Source organism: Phyllobates terribilis, unplaced genomic scaffold (genome assembly GCF_046119375.1).
Source record: "Phyllobates terribilis strain yellow unplaced genomic scaffold, ASM4611937v1 Scaffold_9__5_contigs__length_417890890, whole genome shotgun sequence".
Lineage (NCBI taxonomy): Eukaryota > Metazoa > Chordata > Amphibia > Anura > Dendrobatidae > Phyllobates > Phyllobates terribilis.
The window spans coordinates 62,581,405-62,600,006 of record NW_027362769.1 but is presented as its reverse complement, the minus strand read 5'-3'; the positions used below and the strand labels follow the sequence as shown (position 1 = coordinate 62,600,006).

Sequence of the window (18,602 nt, the reverse complement as noted above, 5' to 3'; positions counted from 1 at the left end):
CACTGTTGACTCATGTTCAGTCTATGATCTATTAGTATACCTAAGTCTTTTTCACATGTACTGTTGCTTAGCTCTATTCCTCCCATTCTGTATATGCTTTTTTCATTTTTATTGCCCAGATGTAGTACTTTGCATTTTTCCCTGTTAAAAACCATTCTGTTGGTTGCTGCCCACTGCTCCAGTTTATTTAGGTCTTTTTGAATCCTCTCTCTCTCTTCTCTAGTATTAGCTATCCCTCCTAGCTTTGTGTCATCAGCAAATTTAATCAGTTTACCCTCAATTCCTTCATCTAAATCATTGATAAAGATGTTGAACAATACAGGTCCCAGGACGGAGCCCTGTGGTACCCCACTTGAGACATTCATCCAGCTGGATGTGAAGCCATTTACAACCACCCTTTGAGTCCGATCACTAAGCCAGTTATGAATCCACCTAACAGTTGCCTGGTCCATTGCATACTTGGTCATTTTTTCAATAAGGATGGTGTGAGATACTTTGTCAAATGCTTTGCTGAAGTCAAGATATACTATATCTACAGCATTTCCCTGATCCACCCAGTCAGTGATTCTGTCATAGAAGGAAATTAAGTTAGTCTGACATGACTTGTTAGTTACAAACCCATGCTGACTCTGGTTAATCACTTCATTCTTATCCATGTACTTACATACATGTTGTTTAATAATTTGTTCAAAGATCTTTCCTGGTATAGAAGTCAGACTCACCGGCCTATAGTTCCCTGGGTCCACCTTCTTCCCCTTTTTGAAGATAGGAACAACATTTGCTCTTCTCCAGTCTTCTGGGACTTCTCCTGTTCTCCAAGAATTTTCAAAGATTATGGAGAGTGGTTCTAAAATTTCTTCTACAATCTCCTTCAGTACTCTGGGGTGTAATTCATCTGGACCTGGAGACTTGAACTCATTTATGTTAGCTAAATATTCCCTCACAATCTTTCTGTTTACTGATAACTTGGATTCCTCTATTCCTTTAAAAGGACAGTGAAGATCAGTTGATGTTACATTTTCTTTCTGAGAGAAAACAGATGCAAAATAGGAATTAAAAAGTTCGGCCTTCTCAACATCCTCTCTTACCATTTCTCCATTTTCATCCTGTAAAAATCCTATAGCATCTTTGACTTTTCTTTTACTTTTGACATACCCCCAAAATCCTTTTTTATTGCTTTTGACATCTCTTGCAAGCCTTAATTCATTGTCAGCTTTAGCTAACCTGATACGTGCCCTGCAGGATCTGCAGACTGCATTATAATCTTCTTTAGATATGCCTCCCTCTTTCCATTTAATAAACATTTCTTTCTTTCTTTTTAGCATGTGTTTAAGTTCTGTGTTCATCCATCCTGGTTTCCTTAAATGCTTCCCATTCTTCCTACTTTTTGGGATTGTTAACGATTGTGCTTTGAGAATCTCATTTTTAAAAATTTCCCATCTTTCCTGGACATTTTTATCCTTAAGGACATCCAGCCATTGGATCCCTCCTATTCTCTTTCTGAGTCTCTTAAAATCTGCCTTTCTAAAATCTAACCTTGAAGTTTGAGTCTTCACATGTCTTCCTCCTCTAGTTATCCAAAATTCTATAATAGCATGATCGCTGCCTCCTAGGGTCCCAGCCACCTTTACCTCCTCAACCATTTCCTCCCTGTTTATAAGGATTAGATCCAAAGTAGCAGATCCCCTTGTTTTCTCCCCTACCTTTTGGAAGATAAAGTTGTCAGCAAGAGAGGATAAGAATTTGCTTGACCTGTTAGTTTTACTTGAGAGAGATTCCCAACAAATGTCTGGATAGTTGAAATCTCCCATGACCACTACGTCATATTTTTTGGAGAACTTGGTCATTTGATACATAAAGAGTTCATCCATATCTTCAGCTTGCCCAGGTGGCCTGTAGTAAATGCCTACAATGGTGTCCTTTCCGTTGTTCTCTCCTTGTATTCTTACCCAAACAGTTTCCACAGAACTCCCAGTCTCTGAAGCTTCAATCTCTGTGCAGATATACGCTTTTCTAACATACAATGCAACACCTCCTCCTCGTTTATCAAGTCTGTTTCTTGCAAATAAGTTGTATCCTTTTAGCCTTTTATTCCAATCATGTGTATCGTCCCACCAAGTTTCAGTGATTCCAATGACATCATATTCCTTTTCCTGCATTAGTAGTTCCAATTCTCCTTGTTTGTTGCCCATGCTTTGTGCATTTGTATAAAAACATTTTAGTTTGTGATTGGTTTCTCTTCCTCCCATATTTTTATTATTTAGATTGTTTTGTCTTTGTTCTTCTTTTCCACTTCCAGTAGCAGAGCTCTCAATAGTATTTGTCAGCTGTATGGCTTTTTCTGGCCTTTTGCTTCCCTTCCCACATTGTTCTAGTTTAAAGCTCTTCTGATGAGTGTAGCAAGGCGACTTCCAAATACATGTTTTCCAGTCTTCGTAAGGTGCACCCCATCTCTAGCAAGTAGTCCATCGTATAGGTAATTCATTCCGTGATCCAGAAATCCAAATCCTTGTTGACGGCACCATCGACGTAGCCAGTTGTTCACCTGTAGAATCTTATTCCACCTCATTGTTCCATGGCCATCCACTGGGAGGATGGATGAGAAGACCACCTGCGCTCCCAATTCTTTCACTTTCTTGCCTAAGTCTTCAAAGTCACTGCAGATGGTTTCCAGGTCCTTTCTTGCGGTGTCATTTGTCCCCACATGTATTAGCAGGAATGGGTAGTGATCTGTAGGTCTGAAGAGTCTTGATATCCTGTCAGACACATCTTTAATTTTTGCTCCTGGAAGACAGCACATTTCTCTTGAGGTTATGTCTGGTCTGCAGATAGCGGCCTCTGTTCCTCTTAACAGGGAATCCCCCATGACCACCACTCTCCGTTTTTTCTTCACAACATTCTTCTTTCTCCATCCAGGAGGATTCTGAAGGCTTACAAGGTTATTCATTGCTGGCAAAGTCTTATCTTGCTGTATTTCTTCATGGTTCTCCTGCGTGAGAGCCTGGTACTGGTTCCTGAGCAGTATGGGTGCTGACTGCCTCTCGATCCTCCTGCTTCTGTGGGTCACATGCTTCCATTCCTCTGTTTCCTCAGGTGCAGTTCGAATTTCTTCTCTTTCTGAATCATGAAGAGATAATTCTGCTCTGTCTAAGAACTCTTCACCTTCCTTAATGATTTTCAAGGTAGTTAACCTCTCTTCTAGATTTCGCAACTTTTCCTCCAACAGGGACACAAGCTTGCATTTCTGGCATGTGAAGTCTGGCTTTTCCACTGGCAAGTCTGTGAACATGTAGCAGGATATGCAGCTCACCAAATGGCTCCTGGACTCTTCCATGTTCTTATTGTTAATGTTCTGAAAACAGTGAAAAAAGATTAAAAAAAAAGCTTCAAAATGCGCGCGCCGGTAGGCGCGCGGTTTACCGATGTCCTCTTTTCAGCTCTAACAGCCAAAATCCAGTGTTCTTTGAGCTCGCGGAGACTCTTCACTTACCCCAAAATGCAGTGGGAATATGCAAATTATCTCCTCAGGACTCCTCCCCTGGTTTACCGATGTCCTCTTTTCAGCTCCAACAGCCAAAATCCAGTGTTCTTTGAGCTCGCGGAGACTCTTCACTTACCCCAAAATGCAGTGGGAATATGCAAATTATCTCCTCAGGACTCCTCCCCTGGTTTACCGATGTTCTCTTTTCAGCTCCAACAGCCAAAATCCAGTGTTCTTTGAGCTCGCGGAGACTCTTCACTTACCCCAAAATGCAGTGGGAATATGCAAATTATCTCCTCAGGACTCCTCCCCTGGTTTACCGATGTCCTCTTTTCAGCTCCAACAGCCAAAATCCAGTGTTCTTTGAGCTCGCGGAGACTCTTCACTTACCCCAAAATGCAGTGGGAATATGCAAATTATCTCCTCAGGACTCCTCCCCTGGTTTACCGATGTCCTCTTTTCAGCTCCAACAGCCAAAATCCAGTGTTCTTTGAGCTCGCGGAGACTCTTCACTTACCCCAAAATGCAGTGGGAATATGCAAATTATCTCCTCAGGACTCCTCCCCTGGTTTACCGATGTCCTCTTTTCAGCTCCAACAGCCAAAATCCAGTGTTCTTTGAGCTCGCGGAGACTCTTCACTTACCCCAAAATGCAGTGGGAATATGCAAATTATCTCCTCAGGACTCCTCCCCTGGTTGCACCTTGCACCTTGCTGCTGGTGTATTCCATGTCTGAAAACACAATCCTACCTTTCTACACTAAAAGGCATTCCCATGATCACCTTTTCATGAGAGTGCACCTCAGTCTAACCCCAAATCTTTGAATTTTGAACTTTGAGCTTCTGTAAACATCTACAGCCTACATAATTTTTTTTAATGGCCTTCAACTTGATCTCGGACCATTACGACTTGATAGATGAATGCTTTGTAGGAGGATCGATCTCCACCAGGGTCTTCTCTGCTGCTATCTTGATTGTATCAAGCAATCTGGTTACTGCTCTTCCTCTTCACCTTGTTCCTTCTGTACTTCCGACCATGATGTCCTTCTCCAGTGATTGCTCTCTGCATATGATGTGCCCAAAGTAGGCAAGTCGTACCTTGGTGATCCTTGCTTCGAGTGACGTGTCTAGCTTGATTTGTTCCAAAATTGAATTGATTTGTTTGTTCTATAAATCCCCATTTGCCTGGATAACTTTAAGCGCCTTGCTAATTCATGGAGAACCTGCAGACAGACAGATTCCCTCATTCTGGACCATTTAGGCACCTACTAAAACTATTCAGTAAGAATAGTAGTAGAAGTATGTAAGCACCTGCACTGTGTTTCATGGGGTAGTGTTGTAGGCATACTTATCTACACAGTGGGTTAACCCATTAGGACCTCTTTAAGGTTATGTGCCCACGTTGCGGAAATGAAGTGGAAAATTTGCGCTTCATTTCCTCATGTCCTTTCCCGGAAAAACGCATGCGGAATTTCGCAAGCGTTTATCGCGCGTTTTTCGACATGTGGAAATGCCTTGCGTTTTTTATTGCATTGCAAAGGCAATTCCGCATGCGGAAACGCAAAATTAATTGACATGCTGCGGATTTTTGTGCACATCAAAAACGCTGCGGAAAAATCCGCAGCATGGGTATAGAACTTGCGGATTCTCATTGGGGACCATGGGGTGCGGATTACCAAGCGTTTCACAAGCGTTTCCGCTGCGGAAATTCCGCATCAAATACGCTTGTAAAACGCTACGTGGACACATACCCTTAGGATAGGTCATCAATATCTTTTCAGTAGGGGTACGACACTTGACACCCCCGCTGCCTCAGCTGTTCTCAGTACCAGCGTTGAGCAAATGTGCTGAGTTGTGGAACTGCACAGCTCTATTAACTGAATAGTGGCAGGGGCCAGGTAATGCACATCCACCCCCTATTGATTCAAATAAGGGGTGGATGTGCAGGAACCAGCCACAGCCACTATTTTTTTGACAGAGCTGGGCTGTGTTGCTCCACAACTCCGCACATCCGGCCGCCACAGGCATTGAGAACAGCTGATCATCGGAGTGTCGGGTGTTGCACCTCTACGGATCAGGTATTAATGACCCATCCTAAGGATAGGCCATCAATATAGAAGACAACCCTTTTAACCTGGCTACACTGTGTATTCACACACAGTCAAATATACTATATGGGCTGCAAAGAATTGGGTCACAATTAGCTCAACAGGGAAGTGTCCCTATCCTTTCATATCCTGCCCCAGCGTTAACACCTGCAAAGTAGGACTTGTCTGATTTGGCAGTCATAATTCAATAGAGAACTATTAGTTTAGAGGATGGCAATCACATTTTTTGTACTGCTATAAGATGGTATACTGCAAGGATTTATATCTTACATATGGAAAGGCTGGCACAAAGTCATATGTTTTAGCCTTGCTGGGTTCTGAATGTCTTTTATTTCACATGGAAATTGCTAATGACCTACTGCGTGTCTATGAACACACTATAAATTGCTAATTATTTATAAAAAACAGGACTTTAGTTGGAAAATATGTAGAAGCTTTCCAAGTTCACCGCCCTATTATGATGTCACATTTGCCTATAATGCTACATTTTATAACTCATCAAGACCTAGGTCTACCTGTATAGTATAAAATGGCTCATTCATGCCAAGCAGTGCCAAAGGCAACTAGCAATTTCATAGCATAGAGCTGGTTGGCAGCATATACAGGGATTGAAATAAAGTTAAAAGTACAGCATTTAGCGTTTAAGTTGGTGGCATATAATTATAATAGCTGTAATTACTGAAAGTGTTTCATACTTCAAATCTAAGCAGATGGAGTCCATGAGAATGCGACTATCCTAAGTGTATGGGTAGAAATGAGCAGAATGCTGGTACCAGGTATTATACTCGTGTTGTGATGCTGGCTTCATTTTAATGCCTCTCATGCAAGTTGGCATTGTGAGTTGTACAAGGCAAGTCTTGTCCATGCTGCTTAGTTCTTAATAAGGAAACGCAGCATTTTCAGAGCCGAAGGCGCACTATTGACCATGACATGGCATATGTTTATTGTTATGATCATCCAAGCTAACCAAACTGAATTATAAGGGTAGAACAAATGAAATAAAGTGAAATATTAAAGGGAAAGATGGAAGTTACATTACTTACCTTATATAACATGCCTCAAATGTTACACATGTATCTAGCTAGAAAAGCAGAGTCTATCAGCACCCAATGACAGTTCAAACTCAAGCACTTTGAAGGGTACATAGCCCCAATAGAAATAATACCTTTTTTGTCCAAATCAGTTGCTTTTTTCACCAAAAATCGTTCATTATTCAGTTATGCTAATGACGTGCATGGTGCACCCTTGGTGTGGCCAAGCAGTGGAGTGCGCCTTCCTATATACTTTTTTTTACATCTATCTCCTTCATGTTCTTCATTGATTGACAGTTTTGAGAAAAATTAATCAAAGATGGATGGAAAACAAGTAGGTAGGAAAGTGCACTGAACTGTTCGGCCGTGCCAAGGGTGCACCAAACGATTCATTAGCATATCTGAATTAAAAATGACTTTGAACACTATGGGTATGATTATATTTATGTATATTTATTAATCTATTTTTTTGTACATGATTAATAGGGCAGCCATCTAGACAGAACTTCTGTGCTGTGAACAGCAGTTCAAGAGATTTGTTTTACAGGAAAAATCATACAATAAATAGAATAGGCAGCAAATTAACCTATTGTCTTCTAAAGGACAATGTAGTGGGCATGCTCTATACACTGTGCAGAGATCACTGCAAGGAGGGGAAGGATTGCAGCTGCATCTTTATCTATAGCTATCAGCGTAGTCCTGCGTTATCTGCCTATAGATTTATAATAATTTGTTACCTTTCATTGTAATTCTGATAACAGGTGACTGCGAACCTGGTCACCATGTACACCGTACATGATATCTCTACAGAACAGGAGATGTCATTATATTAAGAGTGCCTAGTTTCTAGTGTGAAAACTGCACAATATAATGAAATGGATGCATGCTCTGTGAGTGTCATCAGTGTGACGTCACATTATGCAGCCAGTCATGTGACTGACTCGTAAGCACTGTATGTGCAGGCGTCAGCATTATATACATGCTACAAGGTATCCCAATAAAAGTATCATTTGTTTTTGTTTGCTCAGGTGTTATCAATGTATGTCTCATTGTACCCCTGTCTGGTTGGTTATCTGGGCCTTATATGCCAGACTTTGACTACCACCAAGCACCCCTGATGGAGCATTTGTGAAACGCGCGTTGGGTGTGCTTGGTGGGTGAGCTTCTATACTTGTGCTGCCATTGTGTATACTACCACATCTTATTTCTGACTTTTATTGTATCACACATTTTTTATTGACATGCCATTCTGCTTCTATTATGCATATTCAATCATTTATTGATTATGTTCCATATTATTCATTAGGACCACTCTTGTTATAATTCTTAGGGGTTTTTATCCCTATTTGTTCACCCACTAACATGTGCTAATGTGTCTATTGTGTTGGAATATATAATATTACTTTTTGTTTTAAATCATTTTTGGCATAAGCCTTATTCATTTTGTTTTTCATTTTATAATTTTTCTGCACTTTATCAATATTGGTTCCCCACTGTATTGACATGGAAAATAATAAAAAAAAACATGTAAGCATCAAAAAATATCTTCAGTGTAAACAGATTAAAAAAAGCACATGGGAATATACTTCAGTACCGTATTTTTCGGACTATAAGACGCACCGGACCATAAGACGCACCAAGGTTTTAGAGGAGGAAAATAAAAAACGTAAGCAAAAAATGTGTTCATGAGGCACTTTTAAGGAGGAGGGGGTCTTCTGCTGACACTGTTATAGGGGTAATGTCCCCCAATTCTGACAATATCCCCCATCCTGGCATATATGCGCCCCCTTCCTTTTATACGTGGTCCCCATCCCCATCCAGGTATGCCTGGCATCCCTCCATCCTGGTAGGCATGGAACCCCTCCATCCTGGTATGCATGGCACCCCTCATCCTTATCCTGGTATGCATGGCTCCCCTCATCCCTATCCTGGTATGCATGGCACCCCTCATCCCTGTCCTGGTATGCATGGCACCCCTAATCCCTATCCTGGTATGCATGGCACCCCTAATCCCTATCCTGGTATGCATGGCACCCCTAATCCCTATCCTGGTTATGCATGGCACCCCTAATCCCTATCCTGGTATGCATGGCACCCCTAATCCCTATCCTGGTTATGCATGGCACCCCTAATCCCTATCCTGGTATGCATGGCACAGCAATCCCCATCCTGGTATGCATGGCACCCCTAATCCCTATCCTGGTTATGCATGGCAACCCTAATCCCTATCCTGGTATGCATGGCACCCCTAATCCCTGTCCTGGTATGCATGGCACCCCTAATCCCTATCCTGGTATGCATGGCACCCCTAATCCCTATCCTGGTTATGCATGGAACCCCTAATCCCTATCCTGGTATGCATGGCACCCCTCATCCTTATCCTGGCATGTATGGCCCCTCATCTTTATCCTGTTATGTATGGCCCCCTCATCTTTATCCTGTTATGTATGGTCCCCTCATCTTTATCCTGTTATGTATGCCCCCGTCAGCATTACCCTGGTATGTGTGGCCCCCTCATCCCTATCCTGGTACGCATGGTCCCCCAATCCCCATCATGCTGCACATAAAAAAAAAATAAACATTCCTACTCACCTTTCTTCTCTCCTCCAGTGCTGCGTCCTGTCTGCCCGCACTGATCTCTCCATGTGAGTCGCGCATGACATCACTGCCATGCGCGGCTCACATGGAGAGATCAGCTGCCGGAAGTCACTGCTCCCCACGCTGGGACTGTGAGCACGGGGAGCAGTGACTTCACTCTACTTCATAGGCGGCACACAGCGTAGCCGCGCTGCGGCTCCTGCAGCTGCCGGGCTATCGCGTGTGCCCGCTTATTAAAATGCATGAATATTCACCCCCTCCCCATGTCCATGGGCGTGGAGAGAGGTTGAATATTCATGCCCTTTAATAGCGGGCACAGGCGATTCCTGCAGCAGCCAGAGCCGCGCTGTGGCTACACTGTGTGCCGCTATTAAGGAGCATGAATATTCATTTTCTTTAGTAGCGGAGACAGTGTAGGCTGCAGCGGGCGGCTGCTGCCTCCTGTGCCCCGCTCCTCCACCGCTACCGCTCCACCCACACCCTACATATACATGCACCCCCCCCCAACATTCGGACTATAAGACGCACCCCCCATATTCCTCCAAAATTTTGGAGGAAAAAAGTGTGTCTTATAGTCCGAAAAATACGGTAACATGAAGTTAGAGATTGAGATTCATGATCTTGTATTTTGGGCATTTTTTTTTTTAAATTTAGTGGTTTCATAGAAAGATGAGTACTTTGACAATGACATATTCAGCGTTTCTTACTAGTTACAGGTTCACAAATATAATATTTCAGATTGTATGTGCAAATATAAGAGCGGTGTTCATCATTTCCATTAACGTTCTGAATTAAAATAATGTAAAACCACAGATAATGTTATATCACCGTTGTACCAAACAGCAATCTCATTTCTGTTACATCTGATATGATCAGCTCTGCTAGATCTGGATAGTCATGTAAAAGCTATTGTTCTATGTTATCAGTATTGCCATTATGTAGGCTTCTGTTGCTTTATTGAAAGAAAATTTGCCAGGCATTTAGAATTATGACTTAAATATTCTCAGATTTTCTTTCGGAGCATAACTATTTGTTCTATTAGATGGACAAAAGTGACATGCTAATGTATGGCTGGAGCAACAAGATGATATATATTGCTTGTTATACATACTGTGGAAAGGAAGGTTACATGGTAACATAGTCATATTATCTTGCAGTGTTAAACCCTATCCCCCAGTGGTGTATATATATGACCTTTTTCATCTTCCGTTGCTTATTTAGCACCAGCATATTTTTCAGGGCTGTACACAGGTTATCATTGCCCAGATCAAGTTTTTTACTTTCCTTTAAAGAGGTATTCTCATCGCAAAGATCCTATTCCAATATGTTATAGGTGTAATAATAATATTATTAGCAAATACCTTCAATTAGAAATGTAATATAGTTCTTCTGATTAGCTATGTCGCTTACCCCATGTGCAGGATATTCCAGTAGCTTACCTTATCCATGGTTACGACCAATAACTGTCACTATATGTATGGTAGTAATCATGGATACCTAAGCTATTGCAATGACCTGCATATGGGGTGAGTGACATAGCTAATCAGAAGAACTCTACTACATTTCTAATTGGAGGTATTTGCTATTATAATTATTATTACATTTACTACATATTGGTATAGAATCTTGGAGATGGGAATACCCCTTTAATTCTCCTTCCTATAAAGATGAAGTGGTTGCTATTTCTTGAGTGATGAGAAATTTCTGTAATGCAGAGAGCTAAATTTTTATTCTTCTCATATTTAACCTTGTAAGGATCTGGACTTTTTTTTCGTTTTTATGTTTCAAAGAGCCATCATTTTAATGTTTCATTGGCATAGCCACATGAGGGCTTGTTACTTTGCGGTATCAGTTGTAATTTACAATGACACTATTTATTTTACCTTATAATGCATTGAAAAATGGGAAAAATTACAAGTGAGATAAAATTCTGAAAACAAAGATGCAATTCTGCTGCTGATCTTTTTTTTTATATGGAGCTCACTGGATGGTTAAAATGACCTGTCAGTTTGATTCTTCAGGTCAGCACAGTTGCAATGATACGAAACTTAGATGATCAGACTTGTCGGACACCATGATACCAAATATTTTTTTAAAATTTCTTTAATTTTGAATTGGAAAAAGGGGATGATCTAGGCTTTTACATATTTTTTTTATTAAATTTGTAGGTCCCCTTAGAGGAGTAGAACCTGAGATTGCGTATGCTAAATATTGCAATTCTAGTGTATTGCAATAACTAGTGTAATTGTTGAAGTTCTCCTATAAAGCCTATCTTCTGGTTAAGTGTCACAGGTGGATTAAAATGGCAACCACGGGACCTTTAGCAGGCTCCTGACTGCCGTAGTAACTTATCACTTCTCCACTGTCGTAAGAGGGCTCATGGGAGCCGGTGAATTTGTCCATTTGACCATTGTCAATGACTGACAGCAGCATCTAAATGGTTAACAGCAACGATCAGAGCAAGCTCCAGCCACTACTATTACAAGCAGATGCTAATAGTAAAACAGGATCAGCCCCTGAGCTCACTCCATACACCATGCAGCGATCTCTAACAAGAATGTACTTCACAGGTTGTTAAAAGGTTAAAAGTATGGCAACTCATATTACTTTTTGAGGGTGGTAAAGTCACACATGTTTATAGTGCAGATGGATGTGTGCAGGGATTTCCCAACAAAGGCCAGGAGCTAAAGTTGGTGAGAAGATCCATCAATCACAGAACCTGACCTGCAGTCCACAGAAAATGCTAACAATGGGGGCAATACATCAGTGTTCAATATTGATAAATCCTTTTAAAGCAGCATTACATTTATTTTTGTAGCATAGGCTATTTTTAAAAAAAATAATGAAGATGTTCTTGTATATGTCTTCTATATATCTATCTTAGTTGATGTGTCATTTCTAGATTGCTTGCCATCTAGGTTCCTTCCTCCCCTCTGATATAGTTCTACTCATGCAGCCAACATTTCCTATGATGCCTCTTGCTTTAGCAGAAGAGGCAGAGTCTCACCACACTGCATGCGCTCTGTTCTGAGTTCTATCTCATGGAAGCAGTGATAGGTCAATGACATATAACTGATGTCCCCTCACACTGCAGTTTCAGTGTATTCTATGTGGTGCAACTTCAACTTGTTTGCTCTGCCTCCTGCTTGTGATAGGTTGTTTCATCTTTAAGATACACTGGAGAATCAGCACACAGCATTTACAGATAGTATAGCCAGGCAGTGTGAGTCAGGGTACTTTTATAACTCTGCAGTTAATCATGTGATGGACTCATCTAAATATCGCTGCTCTCTCACAAAAGCAAAAATCATATCTTCAGACATACAGAGGGACAAGAAGGGTAAAGCTTGATGTGGAAGGGCAACATCTGCGAGCAGCTAGGAGAGATTTCATAGGTGATGATGCCAGCCTGCAGTTCACAGGGAATTATAGACTAAAGTGTCTAAATAGGGGAACATATTTTGCACTGATGGTCAGACTGCAGATCACATGACACAGATGCCCATAGTGAACAGGTAAAAAGTGTATAGATACAACTGACCTGTGTTGAAAGAAATGACAGCTAGAACTCTGCTGGTGAGTTTGCATTATAATCCGGAGTGCTACTTTAATAACTAAGGATAATGGGAGCTGACACTAAAGTAATTTAGGAAATAATTATTCTAAAACAGAGAGAAGCTAAATACTGACAGACACTATATATATATATATATATATATATATATATATATATTATATATACATATATATATATATATACATGCATGTATCTATATATAAATATATATATATATATATATATACACACATATATATATATTTATAATGTCTGTCTGTATTTATCTGTAGCTATATATACATTTATCTAAAATTGAACACATATAGCTTGTTTCTATATTTTCTTTTCTTTCTCTTCTAACAAAGACGTGTTAATAAGTGTCCTGGAACGTTGTACCTCGCAGATACATTTTGGATATTTAGGAAAATTTAATGTAAACACTTTAAATATGCTTACAAGAAAATTACCCTGTGTGCAAAGCTCACAAAAAGCTCTTAAGTACAGTCCTAGCTTTCTCTCTGCAAAAATGAACACTCTTTTTGTTTCTTGCAGTGGTGCTACTTTTAGGCTGAATAATACCTCCTTTAAATGATACATTTTTCTGCATGTGGTTCTGACCAAAATTATAGTGACTCCCAATCTTGGAATCAGATCTGGAGTTTTTTCTGCTCTCTTGTGTTTCTCTTTAAACCCTCCTGTAAATATCGCCTTAGCCTTTAATTAAAGAGAGCCCCTTTTAATCCTCGGGTCTTCAAGTTTCAATTAAATGGTGCCACTTAAGTGTGAGGTCTTTATGGAATTTGTAATATAGGCTTAATAATTAATAAGCACGAGTAATTGTAACAACCCTTACTGGTAATAACAGACTCCCGAGGAGACCACAAATATGTTTTGTGCAGCTTGGTTTTTATAAACTAAAAGCTCTCATCACATCAACACCTTTTTAACTATTAGTGCAGATGGACTACTTCCTACAGCCACTGCACAGAGGTGCACAGAGCATTAATAGCACTGGCGGGGTTAAAATATTGATTAATTACGGATGGTTCTGCAGAGTTGTAAGAACATTAACCTAACTACTACGTCATTATTTGAGTAGAACCCTAAGCACTGGCCTCCTGATCCTGTCTGTGTTGTCAATACGACTATGTTGATATTAGATCATAGGAAAATTGACCCTAAACAGTTCTATAATGTATATGATTGTTTATTTCTAGCATTTAATGTGTATGGTAAATACAATAAGGAAAACCCGGATGACATTGCGTGCGTAAATCTCTTGAGGGGGCGTAGAAGTGCAGGCATACATTACAGGAAGATTTATTTCACTTAATTGTAGTGCTTTTAATATATTATAAAGACCAGATCCTGAGCTCCAGAGTAAGATAATGTACAGTACTACTGGAATTAACAGGCTAAGGGTACCAGAAGACATAGTAATTAGAAAATACAGATCAATGAATATCCACAGTACAGTAATGTGAAAAATCTAAATAAATGTTTTATGTTTAAATACCACTATATTCTTTTACAGGAATCATTAAAATTGGCCGCTGGAACCCACTGCCCCTCAGTTATGTTACAGATGCCCCAGATGTGACAGTATCTGACATGCTACAAGATGTCTATCATGTGGTCACATTGAAGATCCAGCTACAAAGGTGAGTAGTTGTATTTAGGAGGTAGCATTAGAATAATATTAGATACAAATGTTTGATACATTTATAACATAAAGACTAAATTTACAAAGTACACTTCTCAACATTGAAATTGTAACATCAAGTAGGAAAAGTTGTGGAATTCTGTAAATAACAGGATCGATAGACATGTAAATGATGACATTTTTTTTTTCGAAACATGTGGATTTATTCAGTATCGAGTATGAAAGCTACACACAGAAATACTGTAGAGAGAAAAGAAACAAGCGCCCATAGGGTGACGCTGTGTGGTATAATAGGGGTGGTGGGTGAGATGTTGCCCACCTGATGGAGTTGTGAATGTCACAACTGCAATAGAAGCCTGTTCTAGAATCAGGCGATGCAGTCCGCCATCAGGTAGAAGGATCCCTTCTGCTCACTTGTAGATATAGATTAGAGGATAGGATGATTATTTAAAGGCTGGAATTGCACCAGCGTATGGCATCCGATGCAAGAGCATGAGAGGATCGCAGCACATCTGCGGAGGAGATGGAGAAAGTGATTTCTCCATCTCCTCCATGGCCTAACTCTGTGTATATCAGACTGCACTGGGCTGACATGCGAGTGCAGTCCGATGTTTCACACGCACCCATAGACTTGTATGGGTGTGAGTGAACAGAGTCTCGCTGCAAATCGCAGCATGATGTGATTGTTCTCTGATGCCAAATCGGCATGAGAAAATAATCGCAGATCTGAGCTGCCCCCCAGAATAACACTGGGCCGAGTGCTGTGCGATGTTTTATCACATAGCACTGAGCCGTGTTGTATGGTAGTGTGACCCCAGCCTAAGATGAATGCTCTGCTGTCAAGGATGAAAGGTTTCACACTACAGGTAGTTTTTTATTACTCGTTTCTGGCTGTAAACCGCTGGTGATCTACCTTGGACTAGTCATCCAAATGCAATAGTTTTTCAGAGTAAAACATCGACGTCTGCAATAATCCATGAATCTGCTATCATGTTCCCATTAATTCATGTTGTATTGTATGGTATTGTGTTTTATGGTTATTTTCTCATCCTGTTCTTCTTAGCTGTTCGAAACTTGAGGACTTGCCAGCAGAACAGTGGAACCATGCGACTGTCCGCAATGCCCTACGAATGCTGCTAAAGGAGATGAATCAGAGCACCCTTGCCAAAGAATGCCCCCTATCTCAGGTCAGTTCTCTTATCTACACACACAAACACAAAAGATTGCTGTGAAAATGAGGGAAAAGAGAATCTAAAAAGATTGGCATTTATTATTTCAGTGTTTGGGCCCCCATAAACGTTAGACTAATGATGGCCGAACCCACCAATATTGATGGATTCAGTCAACAGGGTAATGTGTATGGGGGCGCCGGCCGACTGATGGTGGGGAGAGATGTAGATTGCGCATGTCCGATTTCGGACTGCTGATCGCATTGTTTTCCCGGAGATAGGATGCTGGGCTGTGTGTCAGTCAGCTGAACAAGTGTATACTGTGTCGGCTGAGATGGCTACTAGATGGGATCATCATTTGGCCAACAATCATCTAATGTGTATGAGTTCTAGGCCTCATCCAGACGTCCATTTTTCATGTATATGTCCTATCTCTTTTTTCATACGTGGAACACATGGTCATTATAACCTATGGACACGTTTACATGTCCATGTTGTTTGGTGGACCAAGTAACATAGTTTTTTTAAGGTTGAAGGAAGACTAAGTCCATTTAGTTCAACCCATAGCCTAACATGTTGATCCAAAGGAAGGCAAAAAAAAAAAACATGTGGCAAACACTAAGCTCCACATTGGGGAAAAAAAATCCTTCCCGACTCCATACGACAATCAGAGTAGTTCCCTGGATCAACGCCCTATCAAGGAATCTAGTATATATAACCTGTAATATTATACTTTTCAAGAAAGGCATCCATGCCCTTCTTAAATTTTAATAGTGAATCACTCATTACAACATCATGCGGCAGAGAGTTCCATAGTCTCACTGCTCTTACAGTAAAGAATCCACGTCTGTGATTATGATTAAACCTTCTTTCCTCCAGACGTAGAAGATGCCCCCTTGTCCCCGTCTCAGACCTCAGAGTTAAAAGATCAGTAGACACGTCTTTGTACTGTCCCCTCATATTCTTGTACATAGTAATAAGATCACCCCTAAGCCTTCATTTTTCCACAGTAAATAACCCCAAGTGTAATAACCTGTCTTGGTATTGCAGACCCCCCAGTCCTCTAATAACCTTGGTCGCTCTTCTCTGCACCCGCTCTAGTGCAGCTATGTCTTTCTTATACACCGGAGACCAGAACTGTACACAGTATTCTAAGTGTGGTCGCACTAGTGACTTGTATAGAGGTAAAATTATGTTCTCCTCATGAGCATCTATGCCTCTTTTAATGCATCCCATTATTTTATTTGCCTTTGCAGCAGCTTCCTGACACTGGCCACTAAACGTGAGCTTGTCATCCACCAATACACACAGGTCTTTTTCAGTGACAGTTTTGCCCAGTGTTTTACAATTAAGCATATAATTATACATTTTATTCCCTCTGCCCAAGTGCATTACCTTACATTTATCCCCATTAAAGCTCATTTGCCATTTATCAGCCCAAGCTTCTAGTTTACATAGATCTTTCTGTAATATAAAATTGTCCTCCTCTGTATTGATTACCCTGCAGAGTTTAGTGTCATCTGAAAATATTGAAATATTACTCTGTATGCCCCCTACAAGGTCATTAATAAATATGTTAAAAAGAAGGGGGCCCAATACTGACCCCTGTGGTACCCCACTGTTAACTGAGACCCAGTCTGATTGTTTTCCATTAATAACCACCCTTTGTTTCCTATCACTGAGCCAATTCTTAACCCACATACATATATTTTCCCCTATCCCCATTGTTCTCATTTTATGTATCAACCTTTCGTGTGGAACTGTATCAAAAGCTTTTGAAAAGTCCATATGCACAACATCCACTGCATTTCCTCGGTCCGGTCCGGAACTTGCCTCCTCATAAAAACTGATCAGATTAGGTCCCTCGTAAACCCATGTTGATATTGGGTCATGAGGTTATTCTTCTTCAGATACTCTAGTATAGCATCTCTTAGGAAACCCTCCAGGATTTTACCCACAGTAGAGGTTAAGCTTACTGGCCTGTAATTTCCAAGTTCAGTTTTTGTCCCCTTTTTGAATATTGGCACCACATTTGCTATACGCCAGTCCTGTGGTACAGACCCTGCTATTATGGAATCTTTAAAGATTAAAAATAATGGTCTATCTATGACGTTACTTAATTTCTGCAGTACTCGCGGGTGTATCCCATCTGGGCCCAGGGATTTGTCAACTTTAGTGATTTTTAGACACCGCCGTACTTCCTGCTTGATTAAGCAAGTGACATTTAATGGAGAATTTTTGTTATCGCTAATCATGTTTTCTGTCATGCGATTTTCTTGTGTAAATACGGTTGAAAAAAAATCATTTAGCATATTGGCTTTTTCCTCATCCTCATCCACCATTTCACCCAGACTATTTTTAAGGGGGCCAACACTATCATTTTTTAGTTTTTTACTATTTATGTAGTTAAAGAATATTTTGGGGTTATTTTTACTTTCTCTGGCAATGATTCTCTCTGCCTCAATCTTTGCTGCCTTGATTTGTTTTTTGCAGAATTTATTTAATTTTCTATATTTATTCAATGCCTCTTCGCTACCTACTTGCTTTAGTTCTCTAAATGCTTTTTTTTGTCACTTATTGCGCTCCTTACAGCTCTATTTAGCCATAGTGGTTTTCTCCTATTTCTAGCATGTTTATTCCCATAGGGTATATATTGTGCACAGGTCCTATTCAGGATGCTAATAAATGTCTCCCATTTGCTTTGTGTAGTTTTATGTCTCAGGATATCGTCCCAGTTTATTGCACTAAGATCATCTCTCAACCGTTGGAAATTTGCCTTCCTGAAGTTTAGTCTCCTTGTAACCCCTCTACTACACATCTTATTAAAGGTTATATGAAAACGTATTATTTTGTGATCACTATTACCCAAGTGACCCCCAACTCGTATATTTGATATGCGGTCTGGCCTATTGGTTAATATTAGGTCTAGCAGTGCCCCCTTTTTGTTGGGTCCTGAACCAGTTGTGAAAGGTAATTGTCTCTCATAGTTGTCAA

General features: G+C 40.5%; 1 protein-coding gene across 2 annotated transcripts in view; it reads left to right on the top strand.

The window, feature by feature from the left end:
* The window catches only part of SATB2 (SATB homeobox 2), a 215,619-nt gene that overhangs the window by 58,196 nt on the left and 138,821 nt on the right, over positions 1 to 18,602 (top strand). For both annotated transcript variants that reach the window (XM_073646531.1, XM_073646530.1), the window contains exons 5-6: positions 14,311 to 14,437; positions 15,503 to 15,626. In XM_073646531.1, the coding sequence (XP_073502632.1) occupies positions 14,311 to 14,437; positions 15,503 to 15,626 (251 nt within the window). The remainder of the gene's footprint in view (positions 1 to 14,310; positions 14,438 to 15,502; positions 15,627 to 18,602) is intronic.